We start from the raw sequence: 21,715 nt of genomic DNA on the forward strand, positions 1-21,715 counted from the left end.
CTGAGTTGATGACATGACATGAGATGAGATGGCGTGAGGTTAGAATGAGATGAGATGGGATCGTCCCACACACCCCCCATCTGATGAGGAGGAAAATACACTTGGGGAGAGGAGAGGAGGATTTTTCACACGTTCCTGGTCAAAAGTTGTCTTTCTGTAGCTTTCTCTCTGCATCCACCGAGGTGCAGGTACCAGCAATGCAGCTTGCTCACAAGTGAGCCAACCACTCTGTGAGCTCCATTCCATCAAGACCCAGACACAGGGACAACCCCGGTCTTATACCCGGCTGTGTCTACCTCAGCACCGGTGCTTTGTGACATCATTGGCGGGGGGTGATGTCACAAGAGCCAAGGCAGCGCCGGATTTTGAGGCAATGTCCAACCTGAGCGGGAGCAGGTTTTGCTTCTCTGCACTAGGGAAGACATCCTACACCACCAGAATATCTCCTCCCATCAGAGGGGGCAGCTCTTTGCATTCCCACTCAGGAGTGACAGCTTTGGGAGCTCAGATGTCCTGAGGTAGGAATGTGAGCAGGAGAGCTTGAGGAGCTGGGGGATTTCACAGAAGAACTGCTCCGCAGCATCGCCTCGGCAGAAGGGTAGTGAAAATGTATTGGCTGTGTGCAGCAGAGCATTGAGAAACCCACTGCCCCAGGCAGTTGCTCCCATGTGGACACAAGCTCTGCTGCCCAGGAGGGTCCCGTAGTGCAGGGGCTTGCAGATGGCCACATAGCGATCGTAGGACATGATGGTGAGAAGAAAAAACTCAGCTATGATAAAAAAGAGAAAGAAAAAGACCTGGGCAGCACAACCTGAGTAGGAGATGGCCGTGGTGTCCCAGAGGGAATTGGCCATGGCTTTGAGGACAGTGGTGCATATGGAGACCAGGTCCAGCCCTCCTGGCCACCGGCAAGCCCTGGCTCTCTGTAGGGCCAGCACACGGTGCCCATGAGCCCAACCTTTCTCCCATTGAGGTTTGCAAATTCCCTTTATCCATGGGAGAGGACAGACATTGTCTGCGTGGCCATCGAGGTGATGAGAGACTCCAGCATCTTGGAGAAGCGGGTGGCTGGAGACATTCTGGATCTGGTCTCAAGAGACCTTGACTTCTGGCTGGCAGATGCGAGTGGCCTGTGGCTGGGTTGCCATGCCCTTCAGTCCTGTCAGGCCTTCTTCCTCCTTTCCTCCCAAACCTAGGAAACGTCTTGAAGTCACCTTCATGCAGCAGAGAGGGATGGGAAAGGGATGGGGCAATGGCTGCAGTGCAGTGGCAGCAGCACCATTCTCTCCTGTGTTCCTCCCTCCAGATGCCAAGCATGGTAAGGAGCATCCATGAAAGCCTGCAGCAGAGCAGCAGAGAGTCAACCTGGCACAGGCTGGATGCCCTCCTCATCGTGCTGGTCCTCAAGCACCTGAGGGCATTGACCATCAGCATGGTGCTCAACGTTCCCTTAAGTGACAGTTATCAGCCTTGAGGGTTTGTGGGCAGAGGGGCCCGGAGACTGCCAGACCCAAGGGGTGCTGCAGGACACCCCCGAGGAGCAGGGCCTTCCATCCCACCACGCTCCTCCCTGCCTCCGATGGCATCTGATGACTGGTGCCTCTGGCTCAGGGCAGCAGTCAATGACACACAGGACCCAAATCACAGTGCTGCAAGAAGGTCCTTCCTGGTCATGGTCTGGGTGTTGTGTCTAGGATGGAACATTGAAATCTTAATCTTTGAATTAACTCTGCCTCTGAGAAATGACACTGATGAAAGAGATGCATCCCCCTCCCCATATGAGGAAAGGAACATTGTTGTTTCCTTCACGCTGTTTCCCTGGAGCCCCAGGGTCCCCTGGAGGGAGCCCAGAGAGGCAGAGAGCTTAAAGGCACCTGTCAGTGGAGGATGCAGAGCTCACGATGGGAAAAACCTTCACTGCCTTCTACATGGTAAGGCTCTGGGTGCGGGGGAATGCAGATGAGTGTACCAGAGCTCTCTTCCTATTGTGTAAATGCCACAGCTTATAGGGTCTTTCGGCTTTGCTCTCCTGGCTTTCCTGGTGTTGGCAGGAATGATGTGCTCCAGAGGAAGGCTTCTCTGCTGCACTGGCAATGGGACGGCTGCCTTTCCAAGGGGAATTTCCAAGGGGAAGCTCAATGCTATAAAGATAAAGAGCTTTTCTGTGTTCTCAGTTTCCTATTTGTGATGAATATGGGAGTAGAAATGAAAAGGAGCTCTCATGCTTGAACAAGTCTCTAAGACTCCTGAGGTCTAACTTGGAGTCTCTGATATGAGCATCCTGAAGTGCCTTCAGCCACTCCTCTGCCTATGGACAGCACCAGCATCATCTTGGTCTGATCTGCCCTTATCCTGCTGCTGGGGCAGGGGACCGCTGTCCTGACTTCTGTTTTGCCTTTGGCTGTGTCAGTGCTGTTGTTGTCTTGTTCTTGCTGTCGGGCTTGCTGAGATGGGAGTTTCAGCTGCAGAGTCACACATGGGTCTTTTGGGTCCTTTCATGCAGGTGTGTCCATGGGAACAAGCATCCCAGCTTTCCTCAGCTGTGGGCAATGCAGTTTGTGTATCTAGGGAAGGAGCTGCATCTCCCTTAATCAAATGCCATCACTGGGACACTTGGTTGCCCCCCTGAGGTTTCCTTCCAAGCTCCAGGATTTAAACCTGTCCTACAGCATCCCTGTGTTAACTGAAAGCCCCAGGATTCAAACCTGTCCTAGAGCATCCCTGTTTAACCTGAAAGCCCCAGGATTCAAACCTGTCCTACAGCATCCCTGTGTAACCTGAAAGCCCCAGGATTCAAACCTCTCCTACAGCATCCCTGTGTTACCTGAAAGCTCCACATGGAAACACAGAAATGCCATGACAGAGCAAATGCTTTTGGGTCTGTGATATGAGATGTGTGTGACTTGGGCTAGAAGTGGATGCCAGCACCAAATAGGGCTCCAGCCATGGAGCTGAAGGGAGGTCTCATAGAGAAGTGTGTCTGTGTCTAGGAGGTGGAGGGTCTGTGGGAAATGGGTTGGATTTTGGTCAGTCTTCCCTAACCTGTGACATTTCCCCTATGTTAGGGCCCATGCCCAGAGGAGCAGATGTCCAATGGCAGCTCCATCACCCACTTCCTCCTCCTGCCATTCGCAGACACACGGGAGCTGCAGCTCTGGCACTTCTGGCTCTTCCTGGGTATCTTCCTCGCTGCACTCCTGGGCAACGGCCTCATCATCATCATCATAGCCTGTGACCAGCACCTCCACACTCCCATGTACTTCTTCCTCCTCAACCTCTCCCTCCTGGACCTAGGCTCTATCTCTACCACTGTCCCCAAATCCATGGCCAATTCCCTCTGGGACACCAGGGCCATCTCCTATGCAGGGTGTGCTGCACAGGTCTTTCTGTTTGCCTTCTTTGCAGTAGCAGAGTTTTGTCTTCTCACCATCATGTCCTACGACCGCTACGTGGCCATCTGCAAGCCCCTGCACTATGGGACCCTCCTGGGCAGCAGAGCTTGTGTCCACATGGCAGCAGCTGCCTGGGGCAGTGGGTTTCTCACTGCTCTGCTGCACACAGCCAATACATTTTCACTACCCCTCTGCCAAGGCAATGCTGTGGAGCAGTTCTTCTGTGAAATCCCTCAGATCCTCAAGCTCTCCTGCTCACATTCCTACCTCCGGGAAGTTGGGCTTCTTGTGGTTGGCTTCTCTTTAGCACTTGGCTGTTTTGTGTTCATTGTGGGTTCCTATGTGCAGATCTTCAGGGCCGTGCTGAGGATCCCCTCTGAGCAGGGACGTCACAAAGCCTTTTCCACGTGCCTCCCTCACCTGGCCGTGGTCTCCCTGCTTGTCAGCACATCAGCATTTGCCCACCTGAAGCCGCCCTCCATCTCCTCCCCATCCCTGGATCTGGTTGTGTCAGTTCTGTACTCGGTGGTGCCTCCAGCAGTGAACCCCCTCATCTACAGCCTGAGGAACCAGGAACTCCAGGATGCTGTGAGGAAGCTGGTGACTGGCTGTGTTTCAGCAGCCACACACTGCCTGCTTTCCTCTGCAAAGGCCTCCCACTGTAGGTCATGACAGGCAAAGTCCATTCTTCCTGCTTGTCTTGGGTTCAGCTATAGCAGCCATTTTTCTCCTTCTTAGTAGCTGGTGCAGTGCTGTGGTTTTGACTTTCAGCCTGGGAAAAACGCTGTTAACACCGATGTTTTTAGTCGTTTGCTAAGTAATGTTTCTTCTGACCAAGGACTTTCTCAGTGTCATGCTCTGCCAGGGAGGGGAGGCACAGGAAGCCAGAAGGAAGCAGAGACAGGACACCTGACCCAAACTAGCCAAAGGGGTATTCCATACCACAGCACGTCATGCCCAGTATGGAAACGGGGAGGGAGTTACCCAGAAGGCCCAGATCGCTGCTTGGGTTGGGCTGGGTATCGGTCGGCGGGTGATGAGCAATTGTATTCTCTCCCCTTGTTATTTCCCTTATTGTTATTATTATTGGTGGTAGCAGTAGTGGTTTTGTATTATACCTTGGTTACTGGGCTGCTCTTATCTCAGCCCATGGGATTTACATTCTTCCGATTCTCCTCCCCATCCCTCCAGGAGCAGGGGGAGGAGGAAGAGGGGGGAGTGAGTGAGCGGCTGCGTGGTTCTGAGTTACCTGCTGTGCTTAAACCACAACAGTTCTTTACAGTTGTTTTCCTGTTTCCACTTGTGATGTTGTTGTCTTCAAAGACATGTCAGTATTCATCCCTTCCTACTTCAGTATCTGCCTGCCTTGTGTGACCCACAAACTTTGTGTCAGTGGGGGTCTCTCATTGTATTTAAGGGAAAGAAATGATCCTGCAGCAACTTCTTCTCTGTGATATATCCTCACAAAGCAAGAAAGAAGGGGAATGAAATCAGCTTTCTGGCTGCTCCAGCTCTGGGATGGCTGCTCTGTGCCTGGAGCAGTCAGAGCTCTTGAGGAGCCCAAGAGCCGGGGATGTTGTGCTGGTGTGGGGAGATGGGATGGCATGGGGGGGCGGCAGACCTCTCAGGGTGGCCTGGGAGGAGAGCAGGGGACACAGGGTCCCTATCCATGGCAGGGGAGTTGGAACTAGATGATCTTAAGGTCCTTTCCAACCCAAATCATTCTACGGTTCTATGCAAGTGCAGGAGGGAGAAGGCTGGTTTGTGCCTTTGGTTTTAGCAGACCGGGCCTGTTGTCACCATCCAGGCATTGGCCATCTCTCTCTGGCCATTACCAGGCTGCTCACCCTGGTTTAAGGTGAATCTTGAATGTGTCCTGTGCTGGGGAGTCACCACTTCCCTGGGGAGACTATTCCAATGGTTGATTGTTCTTATTGGGAACCATTTTCCTCTTGTGTCCAATTGGAATTTCCCCAGGAATAACTTGGACTCATCGGCCCTTGTCTTTCCCATGGGACTCCTTGTCAAAAGGGAGTCTCCATCTCTGTAGTCACCCTTTAAATACTGGAACATAAGGTCACCCTGAGCCTTCTTCTCTCAAGGCTGAACAAGTGCAGCATTCTCAGCCTTTCCAAGTCCTTGGATTATCTTTGGAGCCCTTCTCTGCACCTTCTCCAGCCTGTCCACATCTGTTTTGTATAGCAGGGACCAAAACTGAACCCAGTATTCCAGGGGTGGCCTGACTGAGTAGAGCAGGATAACATCGTCTTTATCTCTGCTGGTGCTGCCCTTATTGATGTAACCCAGCATCCTGATGGCTTTCTTTGCACACACAAGTGTTTTCCACTCTTCCAGCTCAATCAGATGTTCCTGCAGGGTGGCTTTCCCTTCCAAAGTGTCCACTCCCTAATTTAGTTTGGTCTCATCAGCAAACTTCATCAGGGTACATTTGATCCCATCACCCAGATCACTTATGATCAACAGCGTTGGGGCCAATATCAATCCCCCGGGGGCCCCATTGGTACGGGTCCCCAGCTACAGGAGCATTAGGTGCCTAAGCAAGGTCAGATCCCCATATTGGTATGGATGTTCCAGTGCTTTCCATGTGTAGGTGAGGCCCAGAACCAGCTTTCTGTCCTGAACATCTGCTGTGGGAGCAATGGCTGGATGTCTTCATCATCCCCAGAGATCACTATATGCAGAAAGCACATGATGTGGCTTAGCAAGTGCAGATCTCCATGTTGGTGGGGCTGTTCCGGTGCTTGTCAAGGCAAGAGGATGCGCAGCAGCAGCAGTGTCGAGTGCTTGACGGAGCTCTATGTCCAGCCACCGCTCTCACACCAAAGGTGCCAGGACAGAATCATAGAATCACAGAATGGTTTGGGTTGGAAAGGACCTTAAGATCATCCAGTTCCAACCCCCTGCCACGGGCAGGGACACCTCACACTAGACCATGTCACCCAAGACTCCGTCCAACCTGGCCTTGAACACTGCCAGGGATGGAGCATTCACAAAATTCTTGGGCAACCTGTGCCAGTGTCCCACCACCCTCACAGTAAAGCACTTCTTCCTTATATCTAATCCGAACTTCCCCTGTTTCAGTTTAAAGCCATTCCCTCATTTTCCCAAGCTTTTTCCTGTTGTAATGCATTAGTTACACATCACCATTCTGTAACTCCATTGTGTGATAGACTTTTATCCAAAAGCAACAGAAAGAACCAAGGAAAACTCCCTTGACACTAAAAGGGGAGCTGTGTGCTTGGTTTGCATCCTGCCTGCAGGACTGGATTCCTACTGGGATGATCTTCCTGCATTTATTCTGCTTTAGATGGATCCATCACTGCAAGCAGCCCTAGAGCTCTTTATAGTGTATTTCGAGGTGGACCTTGGCAGCTGAGGAGCCTCCATCCTCTTTGCCATGGGAAGCCCCATGCCTTTGTGGACACAGTTAATGGGGGAGCTGCCTCTGCTGCTCCATCCTCCTCCTTCTGTTCTCAGTGACGTGCTTGAAGATGTTCCTCTGTGCTTGATATGGCTCCAGCCTCCTGAGGACCTGGGCAGCTCGTGAGGAAAGGCAGCTGCAACACAGGGAAGCATTATCCTTTGGCTGTGGAGGTGACCCAGGACATTCCATGGTGTCCTCTGCAGTCCCAGGATGCAGGGATGGGGCTGCCCAACAGGCAGTGTCCACACTTACTCAGGCTTGGCTCTCTCCAGCTGCGCTGCTGCTGCCATCTCCTCTGCTGGAAAAGGGCTTTCAGCCTTTCTTCACCTCTCCTTTCTCCTGGTCTGGGTTGGAGGGTGGGAAATCCAAGGGCCTCCAATACCAAGGGCCTGCCAAGGAGGGGATGCTCTCAGCAAGCCTCAGAGTGCCGTATCGCAGAGGACCTCGTGGAAGGAGCCTGCAGCAGGAGCCGACCCCCAAGAGAGGGTCAATTCCTATCCCCATGCCTAGGGTGGATGCTGGTCCTCCCCTGCAGCCCAGGCTTCCCACACTGCCCGTTCTGCCTTCGCTTGCTCCCGCCACTCTTACCAATGGGCCTTCACTTGCTCCCACTCTGCAGCTAGCTGCCAGGCCTCCTGGAGGGGACGGGAATCCATCAGGATTAGGCTCAGCTCCTTTGGGTCTGACCCATGTTGCTGCCCCTTTGCCTCAGCACGTACCTGCAGCGCTCTATTGCAGGCTTCATCTGATGGGAGGGCAGCGGTGGGCTTGGCTGGAGGAGCTGTCTCCAACCATTGTCCTGGGGGAGCTGCCTGGGGTGGGCACCCTGCAGGGAGGCACCAGAGCAGTCAGCATGAACACAGGGCACTTGGTGTCCCACTGTCAGCCACTATCAGAAGGTGCAGGGGAGATGGGGCCATTTCCCATAGCAAGGGGGGGACTTTCCTGAGCCCCATTGGATGGGTGTTGTAAGGGCAAGCAAAAGCTTGATGGGTGCATCACTAGCTGCACCTTCCCCACCAGAAGAGAATCATAGAATCATAGAATCTTTGGGTTGGAAAGGATCTTAAGATCATCTAGTTCCAACCCCCTGCCATGGGCAGAGACACCTTACACTAGACCATGTTACCCAAGACTCTGTCCAACCTGGCCTTGAACACTGCCAGGGATGGAGCATTCACAGCATCCTTGGGCAACCTGTGCCAGTGTCCCACCACCCTCACAGGGAAGAACATCTTCTTATATCTAAATTGAACTTCCCCTGTTTGAGTTTAAACCCATTCCCCCTTGACCTATCACTACAGTCCCTCATGAAGGCCTTGCTGAGGGATATTCACTCCACCTGCTGAACTGACACTACAGTAGCAGCCTACAACTACTTGAAGGGTGGTTTCAGAGATGATGGATGTTTTCTTGGGATTGGGAAGAGAAGGAAACGTCTACAAACTGCAGCTTCGAAGGTTCAGACTCGAAGTTAGGAAAGAGGAATGTCACTCCAAAGGTGGACATGTGCCATGGGCATGATGCTGCCGCCATCACAAAGCCATGGCGGTCGCTTTGGAGACACCCATTGTGACGGGAGCCACCACGGTGACCATGGGCTATTTAAGGAGTGAGAGCCCTGCAGGAACCAGTGCAGAGGAGACCCCTCCGTTGGGAGGCTGCATCTCCCCTAGCTGCCTTGCGCATCCAGGTGCGTGTTCTTTGACTTTTCAATCCTACTTTAGTGTTCGCTTGAAACACATTGTGGGTGTGTGCTCTAAAGGGAGGAGAAGCTGTCAGGAGATGTGCTGGTGCCATCCCAGCTGTAGGAGCAGGGGATAGGTGAGGAGGAGGCCCTGTGCTTGTTCATGTGCTTGGAGCTCAGCTCTGGCTGCAGGGGTACTGAGGGCGAAGCAGGAGCCTTGTGTGTGCAGGAGCTGCTGGTGTGAGAGGTGCTGAGAAGGTGTGAGGGCAGGAGCAGCCCCTGGGCAGTGCAGCTGCTGGTGCTGTCACTGGGAGCTCAGCACAAGGGGACCTGCCTGGCTCCGGCAACGCGCGCGGAAGCCCACTGGGCATTGCGGAAGGCAGGAGGGGTCCTGGTGGGCTCTGGTAAATCCCAGGCCAGCGCCGGGCATTGCGCAAGGCTCCGGTGCTCTGCTGGGCTCTGGCAGTGCATTCTGGAAGGTGACAAAGGCCCTGGCAGGTGCAGGCACAGCCCAGAAGCCCACCAGGCACTGCGGAAGGTGGGAAGGAGCTGCTGGGCTCTGGCCACCCCTGCGCAATCCTGACTGCGGCAACGCCCGCGGGAGCCCCTGTGCTCCCACAGTAGAGATGCCAGGACAGGAGCTGTTGCTGGGTCCTACTTTCTGTTGGTAAGCACTGGAATTGCTCCAAAATTGGATAGGAGGCAAAAATGGGGTGTCAAATGTGGGGGTACCCCCAGAATGAGGGAAATTGGGGGCACCTGAAAATGGGGGCAAGCCATAAGTGAGAGGCACACCATAACTGAGGAACACTCCCAAAATGGGCACCCCAAAACCAAGGAGCACCCCTGTGGGACAGGATTTGGCTACTCTCAGCAGGACTCCCAGTGCTGTTCAGCTGATAGAAGGAGACATGTTGGAGCTTGTCGGTCGTAAACCATGGGAGGAATAAGATAAGGATAAAAGCTTGGCTGAGAAAGAATGGCCCAGTGTTTATTTATCAATCACGGGTTGGAAAGGTTGAGGGAGAAGGGAGTAGCCGACCTTGATGGAGAGGAGCTAACTCTTTGTGTAAGAAAAGATGTTGCTGGGGGGAGATAAATGCTTGATTAATAGTTTGTCTTATGCTAGTTAGCCAATCAGTGTGTGCCTTCTGTAAATGATAGACCAATCCGTATGAGACACGCTAGGTAGGGACAAGTATAAATGTATATGGATAACTGTAATAAAACGACATCTTGCTTGCATCAAGCTGCGTCCCGTCTCTCAATCGCGGCACACCCCAATAATTGGTGGTTACCTTATATATAAATGGGGTCACCAAAAAAGTGGGGTCACCCTCAGAGAGGTCATGGGACCCCTCAAAAGTGGGTGGAGGGTGTAGGACTGATATGTAAAACAGGTATTTGTCTCAACCATTGCTCTCTGTGAGCTATGGACTGTAGCAGATGGGGTGAGACCGTTTACCCCTCAGAGAGAGACTTCATTGTTCTCTGAAACAACTTGCGCATTCAGCTCTGTTGATTCAGCTGCGTGCTGTTGCACAGGGAGAAGGCTATGATGTTTCGGTTCTGACAAGCAGATTGGAACATCCTGGCAAGAAACGAAAAGCAGACAGGAACATCCTTGCAGGAACAAACTGTATGGGCAGCAGATAAAAACCTGCTGAAATGCACGATTCACGGATGCAGCCCATGGCTGGTCGCAGTTGTTGCACAATGCTGGGACAACGGCTATCCAATCGACATCCAGACACAATATGGTATAAAGGACCACACGACCACCGGCTGGTTGGAAGACTTCTCCCACCAATCCAGACAACAGGACGCCATACGACTCCGTGGTGTTAACTTAGAATCATAGAACCATAGAATAGTAAGGATTGGAAAGGACCTTAAGATCATCTAGTTCCAACCCCCCTGCCATGGGCAGGGACACCTTGCCCTAAACCACGTGGTCCAAGGCTCTGTCCAACCTGGCCTTGAACACCGCCAGGGATGGAGCTTCCACAACCTCCCTGGGCAACCCATTCCAGTGCTTCACCACCCTCACTGTAAAGAACTTCTTCCTTATATCTAATCTAAACTTCCCCTGTTTAAGTTTGAAGCCATTACCCCTTGTCCTACCACTACAGTCCCTAATGAAGAGTCCTTCCCCAGCATCCTTATAGACCCCCTTCAGATACCGGAAGGCTGCTATGAGGTCTCCATGCAGCCGTCTCTTCTCCAGGCTGAACAGCGCCAACTCTCTCAGCCTGTCTTCATACGGGAGGTGCTCCAGCCGTCTTCTCATCCTCGTGGCCCTCGTCTGGACTTGCTCCAACAGCTCCATGTCCTTTTTATGTTGAGGACACCAGAACTGTACGCAGTACTCCAAGTGAGGTCTCACGAGAGCAGAGTAGAGGGGCAGGATCACCTCCTTTGACCTGCTGGTCACACTTCTTTTGATGCAGCCCAAGATACGGTTGGCTTTCTGGGCTGTGAGTGCACATTGAAGCCGGCTCATGTTAAGCTTCTCATCAGCCAACGCCCCCAAGTCCTTCTCTGCAGGGCTGCTCTGAATCTCTTCTCCGCCCAACCTGTAGCTGTGCCTGGCATTGCCCCGGCCCATGTGTTGGACCTTACACTTGGCTTGGTTAAACTTCATAAGGTTGGCATCGGCCCACCTCACAAGCGTGTCAAGGTCCCTCTGGATGGCATCCCTTCCCTCCAGCGTCTCAACCGAACCACACAGCTTGGTGTCGTCGGCAAACTTGCTGAGGGCGCATCAATCCCACTGTCCATGTCGCTGACAAAGATGTTGAACAGGTCCGGTCCCAACACCGATCCCTGAGGGACACCACTCGTTACGGGTTTCCAACCGGACGTCGAGCCATTTTACCACAACTCTTTGTGTGCAGCCATCGAGCCAGTTCTTTATCCACCGAGTGGTCCATCTATCAAATTGATGTCTCTCCAATTTAGAGACAAGGATGTCGTGCGGGACAGTGTCGAACGCTTTGCACAAGTCCAGGTAGATGACGTCAACTGCTCTGCCCCTGTCCATCAGTTCCGTGGCTCCATCATAGAAGGCCACAAAATTGGTCAGGCAGGATTTCCCTTAGTGAAGCCATGTTGGCTGTCACCAGCCACCTCGTTGTTTTTCATGTGCCTTAGCATGCTTTCCAGGAGAAACTGTTCCAAGATTTTGCCAGGCACAGAGGTGAGACTGACTAGTCTGTAGTTCCCTGGGTCTTCCATCTTCCCCTTCTTGAAAATGGGGGTTATATTACTCTTCTTCCAGTCATCGGGAACTTCACCCGACTGCCATGATTTTTCAAATATGATGGACAGTGGTTTAGCAACTTCATTCGCCAGCTCCCTCAGGACCCACAGATGGATTTCATCAGGTCCCATGGACTTGTGCACGTTCAGGTTCTTAAGATGGTCTCGAACCTGATCCTCTCCTCCAGTGGGCCTAAGGTCTTCATTTTCACAGCCCCTGCATTTGCTTTCCAAGACTTGGGTGGTGTGGTCAGAGCATTTGCTGGTGAAGGTGGATGCAAAGAAGTCATTAAGAACCTCAGCTTTCTCCAAATCCAGGCTAGCCAGTTCTCCTGATAGCTTCCAGAGAGGGCCCACATTGTCCCTAGTCTGTCTTTTATTTGCTACATATCTATAGAATCCTTTCCTGTTATCTTTTACATCCCTTGCCAAACTTAATTCTAGCTGGGCTTTAGCTTTCCTAACCTGGTCCCTAGCTTCCCGGGCAATGCTCCTATATTCTTCCCAGGCCGCCTGTCCTCGCTTCCACCTTCTATAAGCTTCTTTTTTCCCTCTATTTCCTCAGCAGCTCCTTGTCCATCCATGGAGGTCTCCTGGCCCTTCTGCTGCACTTTCTTCTAGTCGGGATGCAACAATCTTGAGCATGTAGCAGGTGATCCTTGAATATCGACCAGCAGTCTTTGGCCCCCCTGCCCCCTAGGACTGTATCCCATGAAACCTTACTAAGGAGGTTCCTGAAGCGGCCAAAGTCTGCTTTCTTGAAGTCCAGGGCAGTGAGCTTGCTGCATGCTCTTCTCACTGTCCTGAGGATCTCAAACTCAACCATCTCGTGATCACTACAGCCAAGGCTGCCCTGGAGCATCACATTTCCAACCAGTCCCTCCCTGTTGGTGAGCACAAGGTCAAGCATGGCACCTCTCCTTGTCGGCTCCTCTATTGCTGGAAAGAGGAAGTTGTCTTCCACACAATCGAGGAACCTCCTGGATTGCTTGTGCCGGGCCGTACCGTCCCTCCAACAGATGTGAGGATGGTTGAAGTCCCCCATGAGGACAAGGGCCTGTGAGCGTGAGGCTGCTCCTATCTGTCTGTAGAGCGCTTCATCCACAGAGTCCTCTTGGTCAGGCGGCCTGTAACAGATCCCCACCGTAATGTCCCCTATTGCTGTTTTCCCTTTGATCCTGACCCACAAACACTCTGTTACCTTATCACCCGTCCCCAGACAGGGTTCCATACTCTCTAGCCTATCACTGGCATAGATAGCAACGCCCCCTCCCCGTCTGCCTGGCCTGTCTTTTCTAAACAGCCTGTAACCTTCCATTCCAACACTCCAGTCATAGGAGCCATCCCACCATGTTTCTGTGATACCAATGACATCATATTCCTGTAGCCTTGCACACATCTCTAATTCCTCTTGCTTGTTCCCCATACTATGGGCGTTTGTATAGAGGCACCTTAGCCGAGCTCCAAATGCAGCTGACTCAATGGCTGGGGCAGCTGGAACATCCCTACATTGCTCCAAGCACTTATTACAGGTGCTGGCAACTGGCCAGGAGTGTTGGGATGGATCAATGCTCCCCTCCCCCAACACATCTATTTTAAAGCTTTCCTGACCAGCCTGGCAAGCCTCATACCAAAACAGCTCTTCCCCTTCTTTGTCAGACCAGCTCCACCAGCCTCCAGTAGATCTGGCCTCCCAAATGGAGCCCCATGTTCTAAATAGCCAAACCCCTGACTATGGCACCACCATTCTAACCATTTATTAACCTGCCAAACACGCCTAGCTTTTTTAAGGTCCTCCCCTTTGTCCTGGAGAATCGATGAAAAAACTAGCTGAGCTCCAGAGCCCCTAACCACCTCTCCTAAGGCTCTGTAGTCCTTCTTAATGTTCTTCAGGCTATGCTATCTATATCTCTAGCACCCACACGGACCACTAGAAGGGGGTAATAGTCAGCAGGACTTACTACAGCAGGCAGCCTCTCAGCAACATCCCTGATCCGAGCCCCTGGCAGGCAACACACCTCCCTCGAGACTGCATCAGGCCGGCAGATGAGTGCCTCTGTGCCTTTCAAAGAAGAGTCCCCTACTACTATGACCCTCCACTTTTTCCTGGAGGCACCAGTAGTGATCCTCTTTACTGGTGCATCAGCAGGATGCTCATTAGGTGTGGTGGGTGCTTTCTCATTAGCTCCCTGCAGAACCGCGAAGCGGTTCTGGGTGGGGACATCAGATTTAGGAGGAAGCCCCTTGTTGTTAATTGTCCTCTTCCTCCTTTTTTTGTTAGTTTTTCTTGTAACTAATTCCCAGCTTCCTGGGTTGCTGCCCTCCTTCTTTCCTATGTGAGCAATGCTGGACATTTGCGGCCTCTGCACAGTTTGGGCCTGGAGCAAGCAGCCCAGCTTCCTCTCAGCTTCCTTGGCATCTTTTAGCTCTCCAACAGCCTCCCGCAGCTCAGCCACCTGCTGCAGGAGGACCTCCACCAGGGCGCACCGAGTGCAGCCCTGTCCATTGTGCAGCCTCGCCTCAAGAGACCAGTCGAGGCACTTTCTACACTCCAAGGTCTGCGCCGCAGCCTCCCCTCTCATCGGCTCTGTCTGGGTGCCTACGCTGGCCACCACCGGGGCAGAGCTCCCAGAGCGGGCCCTCGTCCTGAGGTGAGTGCTCACCATCCCGCTCGCTGCCCGCTCGCCCCGCCTGCGCCAACTGCCGGTCAAACTGCCGCGCCACGCCCTGACTGCCGTGCCACACCCTGTTTGCCCGCCCTGGTCGCCACGCTCCTGGTTGCTCGCGCTCCCTGGGATGGGTTTTTACCCACTGAGGGCTGGTGCCGTCACTCCTGGCGCCGCCTCCTGTGAGTCAGCTGCTCGCGTGAGCTGAGCTGCAGGCTCCTGGGTGAGTCCTGTCGAGGACTTGAGGCTCCCTTGGTTGCTCTTGCCGCTTCGAACTGAGGCTCCTGGACGCTGTGCTTCCCCCCGCTCCGGTGTTAAAGGTGTCCTCTCTGGAGATACTCATCTCAGCAATTTAACTATTTGATTCTCCCTCTGCAAATCTATCAATATATTGCTTCTATCCTTTTTTTCCTACTTTCCTCTTTCTTCTCTTTTATTTTTTACAATAGTTTAGGTAATAAATTGCATTATTTGGACATTTGACCTTGTTTGTTTCTTCATTTCACCCCCCGAGATCTGAATCCTGTCCGTACCGTAAATCTGGGACATGACACCTTGTCTGACCCAGAGACTTTGTGTCAATGGGGGAGTCTCTCATTATATTTAAGGGAAATAAATGATCCTGCAGCAACTTCTTCTCTGTGATATGTCCTCACACAGCAGGAATGAAAGGGAATGAAATCAGCTTTCTGGCTGCTCCAGCTCTGCTCAATGAAGGGGCTCCAGGAGGAGTGGAGCACCTATTGGCAGGAGCCCCACGTAATCCCAGAGGGACAAATGCCAGTTTCTGCCCCTGCAGGGGACTCACCTGCACTGGCACATGCTGGGGCTGCCTGGCTGGGAGCAGCCCATGGCAAAGGTCTGAGTGGGCAGGAGCTGGACAGGAGGCAGCGTGTGCCCTGGCAGCAAGGGAGGACAGCAGCATCCCGGGCTGTACGAGCACGGCAGGAGAACAAGGGAAGGGATGCTCTGAAATACTCCATCCAGGTTTCAGATCCCCAATTCAGGAACGCTATTGGCAAGCAGGAGTGAGTTTAGCAATGGGCCCTCAGGACGGGCAGGGACTGGAGCACGTTGCCTGTGGGGAGAGGTTGGGGGAGCTGGGCTTGTCCAGTCCAGAGAAGGGAAGGCTGATGGGGACCTGAGATCTTGGGAGGGGAAGGCTGTTGGGGACTGGCTGCCTGTACTGGCAAGGAGGACATGGAGAATCCAGAGCCAGGCTCCTCAGCATGGTGCCTGGTGGGAGGACAAAAGGCAATGGGGCATAGTGACAGAGGAGAGATTCAGCCAGGACACAAGGAAACCTTGTTCCCATAGGCTGAGGCAAATGCTGCATCAGGTCACCCAGAGAGGCTGTGCAGTCTCTGGCCTTGGGGTTTTCCAAGTGGGACTGAATCAAGCCTTGAACCACTTGCTATGACCCTGTTTCTGACAGATTGGGCTTGAGACCTCCTGAGGCCCCCTCTGATCTCTCTTCTCTTAAGGTCCTGTGATTATGTTGGGCCCTATGGCTAACTGGAGCAGAGCAGATGTTGATGGGGCATGAATCCTACAGAGCTGTAGGTGACCATCTCAACTAACACCTTCACCAGCCAAGAGAGGCTGACACTTCAATGACTCGCTCTCTGCTAAGACTGGGGGGTCCTGGGCAGGGAAGGGTTTGGGCACGTGGCTCTGTGCAGGACACAAACGATCTTGTTTCAATGCCTGGAGGCCTGTCAAATATCACTTAATAGCTATGGAAATGAAAGGCTATCTACAAACATACAAGCTCCATTCCATCAGCTCAATCATTTGAGGACTTTCAAGAAAGGCCAACGTTTTCCCACCAGGACAGAATGGGAAGTTCCAGCAAGTGTACTAATGGCAGGAGGAGAAATCTTGATCTTCCCCTGGTGTTTGTATTGCCATCACTTTCTCTTCCTTATTATTAAGGTTTTCCCACCTTTCCTGATCAAATGGCCATGTCTAAGGACATCTTTCCAGCAGACTATCTGAACACGTGCCCTTCTCGTTGCTCTCAGGTTTCCTTCTGCACTTGCTCTTTGGTCATTCAGATCCTCTCAACTCTCTGGTTTCTGCTTTGAGCTGCAGGGAGTTAGAAACTTGCCCCTTCTTTCAGAAGTCTGATTAACTCTCTGATCAACACCTTAATTGTGTTTATGTCTCTCCTGTCTTATGTTTTATCTCAGTTGAAAGCTGTTTTATGGAAATCCCTTGTGAAAGGGGGATCATGTTAGATGCTGCTTGGACCTGACATAAAGCTGAGGAGTTATTATATCGTGTGTAACTTGTGTTTGTGAGCACTGAAGAGAAAGCTTCTCTGTGGCTGGTGCAGCCCAGTTCCCCAAGGAAAGCAGGAGGGAGCTGGTGTGAAGGAGCTGCCCCATCCAGCTGCAGAGCTCAGGGGAGGAGTTGCATGTGAGGAAAAGCGCTGCAAGTCCCAGGGGCTGCTGAGGGAACTGTGGGGCTTGGGGAGTTGAGGAGTGAGGTTGTCCATACAGTGTGGGACCTCAAGGGACTGCTTCTCCTGCCTGTCCAGATGAATTCAGGAGACCCTCTGGGCCAACATCCATTGCAGAATGCCGCTGTCACGTCTTGAGAGAAAATACTCCTTTAGGAAACCTTCTCTGAAATCATCATTGAGTCTCCAGCTGAAACCTCTACAATGACTTGTGCAAGTCATGAAGAGTTAAGGATAATTCCATGCAGAGACATGGCTCCTCAGGGCCTTTGTGTTGCTGAGTCCATGCACCTCAGCTACCGAGAGGAGATTCAAAAGCCCTCTCAAGAAGTCAAACTCAGAAGCAATTCCCAAGTCCCTTGATGCATCACTGGGCCCTTGCTGAGGCCATTCCTGACAAAGCCTCCCCAGGGACTCATTAGAGTGTGGGTGGCCACACTGCTCCCCGTACAGCCCCATGTGCTCATGGCCACATTCCAGTTTAGCACCAGAGGCTACTGGGGCATCCCTCGAGGTGCCCAAACTCTTCTCCTTGAGGCTGCTTCTCAAGCAGCCACGTCCAAGCCTGCCTTGATGTGCGGGTGTTGTGGTTTAACCTGGTAGACAGCGCAGTCCCACACAGCCGCTCGCTCACTCATGGTGACACAGGGTGTGGAATAGCCCTTTGGTCAGTTGGGGTCAGCTGTCCCAGCAGTGTCCCCTCCCAGCTTCTCGTGCAACACCAGCCTACGTGCTGCTGGAGCAGCATGAGCAGCAGAGAAGGCCTTGGTGCTGTGCAAGCACTGCTCAGCAGTAGCTAAAGCATCAGTGTATTATCAGCACTGCTTTGGTCACAAATCCAAAGCTCAGCACCATACAGGCTGCTCTGATGAACATGAATTCCACTCTACCAAACACCAGTACAACAGGCTGATCCTGCCCCTCATGAAGAACATCAGAAGATTGGAATGAGAAGATCCCTTCTCTTAAGAAAACTTCTTGAGGTTTCTGTAGGTCAAATGCCGGTTTCTCGAGGTCTGCTTGGAGTGAAGCTGATGTATCGGTGGTTAATGTGTGTGTGCAGATGGCTCACCTGGCTTGTGGTGCCTTGTGGTCACAGGAATAGGAACTAAAGGACATGACAGATAATAAATAAAAAGAGGAGATAGTAGTTAAATAAGATAGCAGTGAGAAAGGCTGGAGCTCTGCCTTGGGGTAGGTGATGAGGCTGTCGAGAGCTTGTGGGTCAGGACTAGCCAGGCAGACCAACATGGGTGAGATATTTATTGGTTGTTGTTGACTGCTTAATCAGGAAGAAGTAGATGATGCCTTCTTCAGGCCACTGGAAGAAGCCTCATGTTCTCACACTTGCTCCTCCTGGTCGTGGACTTGAACTACCATGTTAGCAGCCTGATGAGCAACATTGCAGGGCACAACCCATCCAGAAGGCTTCTGGAGGACGTCAATGGTAAGCATGCAGAGATGGGGCTAGGAAAGCCAAAGCCCAACTCAAGCTGAACCTGGTGAGCGACCTAATGGACAATAAAAACAGTTTCTACAACTACATAAAGAGCTACAGGAAGACTAAGGAGATTTGGCCTGAGGGACTCATCTTGAGGGCACCCATGGGCATGGGGATGGTCTCCGGTTTCCCAAATTCTCCTCTGCCTTTTCTGGTGGGGATCACAGAGGCTTTCAGCCCTGCACACGACCCAGGAGAGGCCTTGTCCTTCCTGTGCATAGAGCTGGACTCCAGTCCTTCAGCTCTGCCCAAGCACAGGAGCCTTTCTAGGGAAGACTTCTGGGCTTAATATGACCTTTGGGCTGGGGAAGGTTGTATTTGGGACACTTGTTGGTCACAGGGACTGGGGACCACAGCAAAATGACGTGGCTTCTGGGTCAATACCTCCTTCATTGCAAAACCCAAACCAGCATCCCACCCTTCTTTCCATGCCACCCTTCAGCAGGGAGGATGGCGCTAAGCGAAGGCAAGTGATGGACACTGAACCTTCTCCAGCCACTTCCCAGGCCTGGTGGAGAAGCAGCACAGCAAGGACTGCTGGCTCTGCACCATGGACATGCTTTAGGATGCCCAGACTCTGCGGATCATGTTGGAGTAGTTGAACACCAGCATTTTTCTCTGCAAGGCAATTTCCAGCCCACATCAGGTCCTGTCTGAACTCCCCTGTTTTGGGGAATTGAAGGATTCCAGTGAGGAAATAATGGAACCAACAAGAATGAGTTTTTCATGACTTTATAGCAATGATTAAATTAGAAGAATGGTTAAAGAGTGTTCAGGTTACTTATTAGGTTATATGCTTACCGACCCTGTCAAGGACCCTATGATCAAGAGTGAAGCTCCAAGATGCATCGTAGCAGGAGAGGTGGCAGGTACTATCTTGGTAGGTGTTCCTGTGGAGGCAACATGGACCTCAGTGGTCATGAGAACTGCCTCTTCGCCTCTTCCGAGCCCCGGGCTTTTATTAGTGAAAAAGTGCTGACTCGTCTTGGCTCAGGGGCCAGCTTGTGCCAAGAGGAGTGGCCTAGTGGTCTATTTGGCACTAGTTTGGGTCTGTGTTCTAGAGCACAGAGGATCTTTTAGGGGTCGGCAACTTCTGGTTACTTCCTCCCCTTCCCTCTTCTTCATCTCTATTTTCATCCCATTCCAACGTCTTCGTCACCTCTAAGTGTCCTTGGCTGCCTTATATGGGCAGCATTTAGCTAAGGCAACTGGTTACAACATCTCCGTCTGATGAAAATGATGAATTCAGCACAGCTGGTTTCTTCTTCTTAGCTACAAAGTTACACTTATAAGCCAGAAAGGCTGGGGATGTACACTTACGACGCAGAAAGGCTCAGGATGGGCCATCACGGGCCATTAACTATTGTGTCTCCGGACACATCCCCTCATGCCTCTGCTCTGGTCTGTGCACCTGGCCCCTTCCCTGTGCTCCCACAGGGCCCTCACTGCCCCTCACTGCCTACCCAGACTTTCCCACCGGGGCTGCTCCTCCATGGGGCAGTGCGCATTTGCCTCCTGAACCCCTCCTGCATGCTGGGGCTGCTCCCCAGCTCCAGAGGAGATGTGCAGAGATGGGAGCAGGCACTCAGTATTGTCTGCTGTTTCTTTATTGAGAGTCTCTAAACAGTGAGCAAGATTGTGTGTGCACATGAGGTCTTTGGATCACAGGAACAACAGGCAGGAGAACAGGAGGAAAAAAAAGCACTAAGGAAAATAAAGACGGATATGAAAATAGTTAGTCCTGGAATTTTCAGAGATTGAGTGGGAGCCTTTGTGGGGTAATGGGCACTTTTAATGTGAAGTAGTAAATTCAAAGAGTTTTCTCAGAGCATCCTTGAGCTCCTGGTTCCTCAGGCTGTAGATGAGGGGCTTCACTGCTGGAGGCACCACCGAGTACAGCACTGCCACCACTAGATCCAGGGATGGAGAGGAGATGGAGGGGGGCTTCAGATAGGAAAAGATGCCAGTGCTGACAATCAGGGAGAGCATGGCCAAGTGAGGGAGGCACATGGAAAAGGCTTTGTGGCATCCCTGCTCAGAGGGGATCCTCATCACAGCCCTGAAGATCTGCACATAGGACCCCACAATGAAAACAAAACAGCCAAGACCTAAACAGGTACCAATCATGAGAAGCCCAAGTTCCCTGAGGTAGGAATGTGAGTAGGAGAGCTTGAGGATCTGGGGAAGTTCACAGAAGAACTGCTCCACAGCATTGCCTCAGCAGAGGGGTAGTGAAAATGTATTGGCTGTGTGCTGCAGAGCATTGAGAAACCCACTGCCCCAGGCAGCTGCTACCATGTGGACACAAGCTCTGCTGCCCAGGAGGGTCCCGTAGTGCAGGGGCTTGCTGATGGCCACGTAGCAGTCGTAGGACATAACAGTGAGGAGAGAAAAGTCAGGTATGATAAAAAAAAAGAAAGAAAAAGGCCTGTGCAGGGCAACCTGTGTAGGAGATGTCCCTGCTGTCCCAGAGGGAATTGGCCATGGATTTGGGGACAGTGGTGGAGATGCAGCCCAGGTCCAGGAGGGAGAGGTTGAGCAGGAAGAAGTACATGGGGGTGTGGAGGTGCTGGTCACAGGCTGTGCTGGTGATGATGAGGCCGTTGCCCAGGAGCACAGCCAGGGAGATGCCCAGGAAGAGCCAGAAGTGCCAGAGCTGCAGCTCCTGCGTGTCTGCGAATGGCAGGAGGAGGAAGTGAATGATGGAGCTGCTGTTGGACATCTGCTGCTTCTGGCCATGGGGCACTGTCATAGGAGAAAAAGGCAGTGACAGGTTAGGGGAGACTACTCAGGATAAAACAATCAATTTCTCATGAGATTTCCACCACCCCCCCAAGTTCAAATGCATTTTCCTGTTTCTGGTGCTGGTGGCTGGGTATGCTGAAAGAAGCACTGTGACTCCCAGGGACTCAACTCTGCGCTGCTGCAGGGGGATCATGAACCTTCTCTGTGAAAGCTCCAATATCCACGAGGGATATCAGATGTAACAGGGGTTCAGTGTCTGCACTTACAACTACGAAGATTGTGGCTGCACAGCAGAGGCTCAGCAGGACTTGACCATGGTTTTGTCTGAGGGTTTTGTTTCTGTCCTTTTTTTCTAATATCACATCTGACAAGTGCTCTTTTCAAGTGTAGTAATACTAATTTTTGTGACTGAAGTTGTGACAGTATTAGGGCAGGACAGATAGAAGCGTGTGTAGCTTAGTGCATAGTCAGGTGAGATGCAGAGTCCATCCATTTGTTCCCACTTCCTCTGCACCTTCACTTCTCCCTCCAAAAAATAAATGCATACAAAAATA

At 52.2% G+C, this 21,715-nt stretch overlaps 1 protein-coding gene and 1 pseudogene across 1 annotated transcript; one reads left to right on the forward strand and one right to left on the reverse strand.

Annotated features, from left to right (window-relative positions):
• Window positions 1-3,086: 3,086 nt before the first annotated feature.
• LOC115616027 (olfactory receptor 14C36) lies at window positions 3,087-6,789 on the forward strand. Its single transcript, XM_030504837.1, has 2 exons — window positions 3,087-4,004; window positions 6,721-6,789. Exons 1-2 carry the CDS (start codon window positions 3,087-3,089, stop codon window positions 6,787-6,789), a joined length of 987 nt encoding a protein of 328 aa, XP_030360697.1.
• Window positions 6,790-20,207: 13,418 nt separating this feature from the next.
• On the reverse strand, window positions 20,208-20,836 carry LOC115616028 (annotated as a pseudogene).
• Window positions 20,837-21,715: the final 879 nt, after the last annotated feature.

Source organism: Strigops habroptila, chromosome 12 (assembly GCF_004027225.2).
Source record: "Strigops habroptila isolate Jane chromosome 12, bStrHab1.2.pri, whole genome shotgun sequence".
Lineage (NCBI taxonomy): Eukaryota > Metazoa > Chordata > Aves > Psittaciformes > Psittacidae > Strigops > Strigops habroptila.

Coding starts and splice junctions, on each gene's coding strand:
- LOC115616027 (XM_030504837.1), top strand. CDS start 3,087: ATGTCCAATGGCAGCTCCATCACCCACTTCCTCCTCCTGCCATTCGCA. Junction 4,005..6,720: donor GGAAGCTGGTGACTGGCTGT/GTTTCAGCAGCC, acceptor ATTCTGCTTTAG/ATGGATCCATCACTGCAAGC.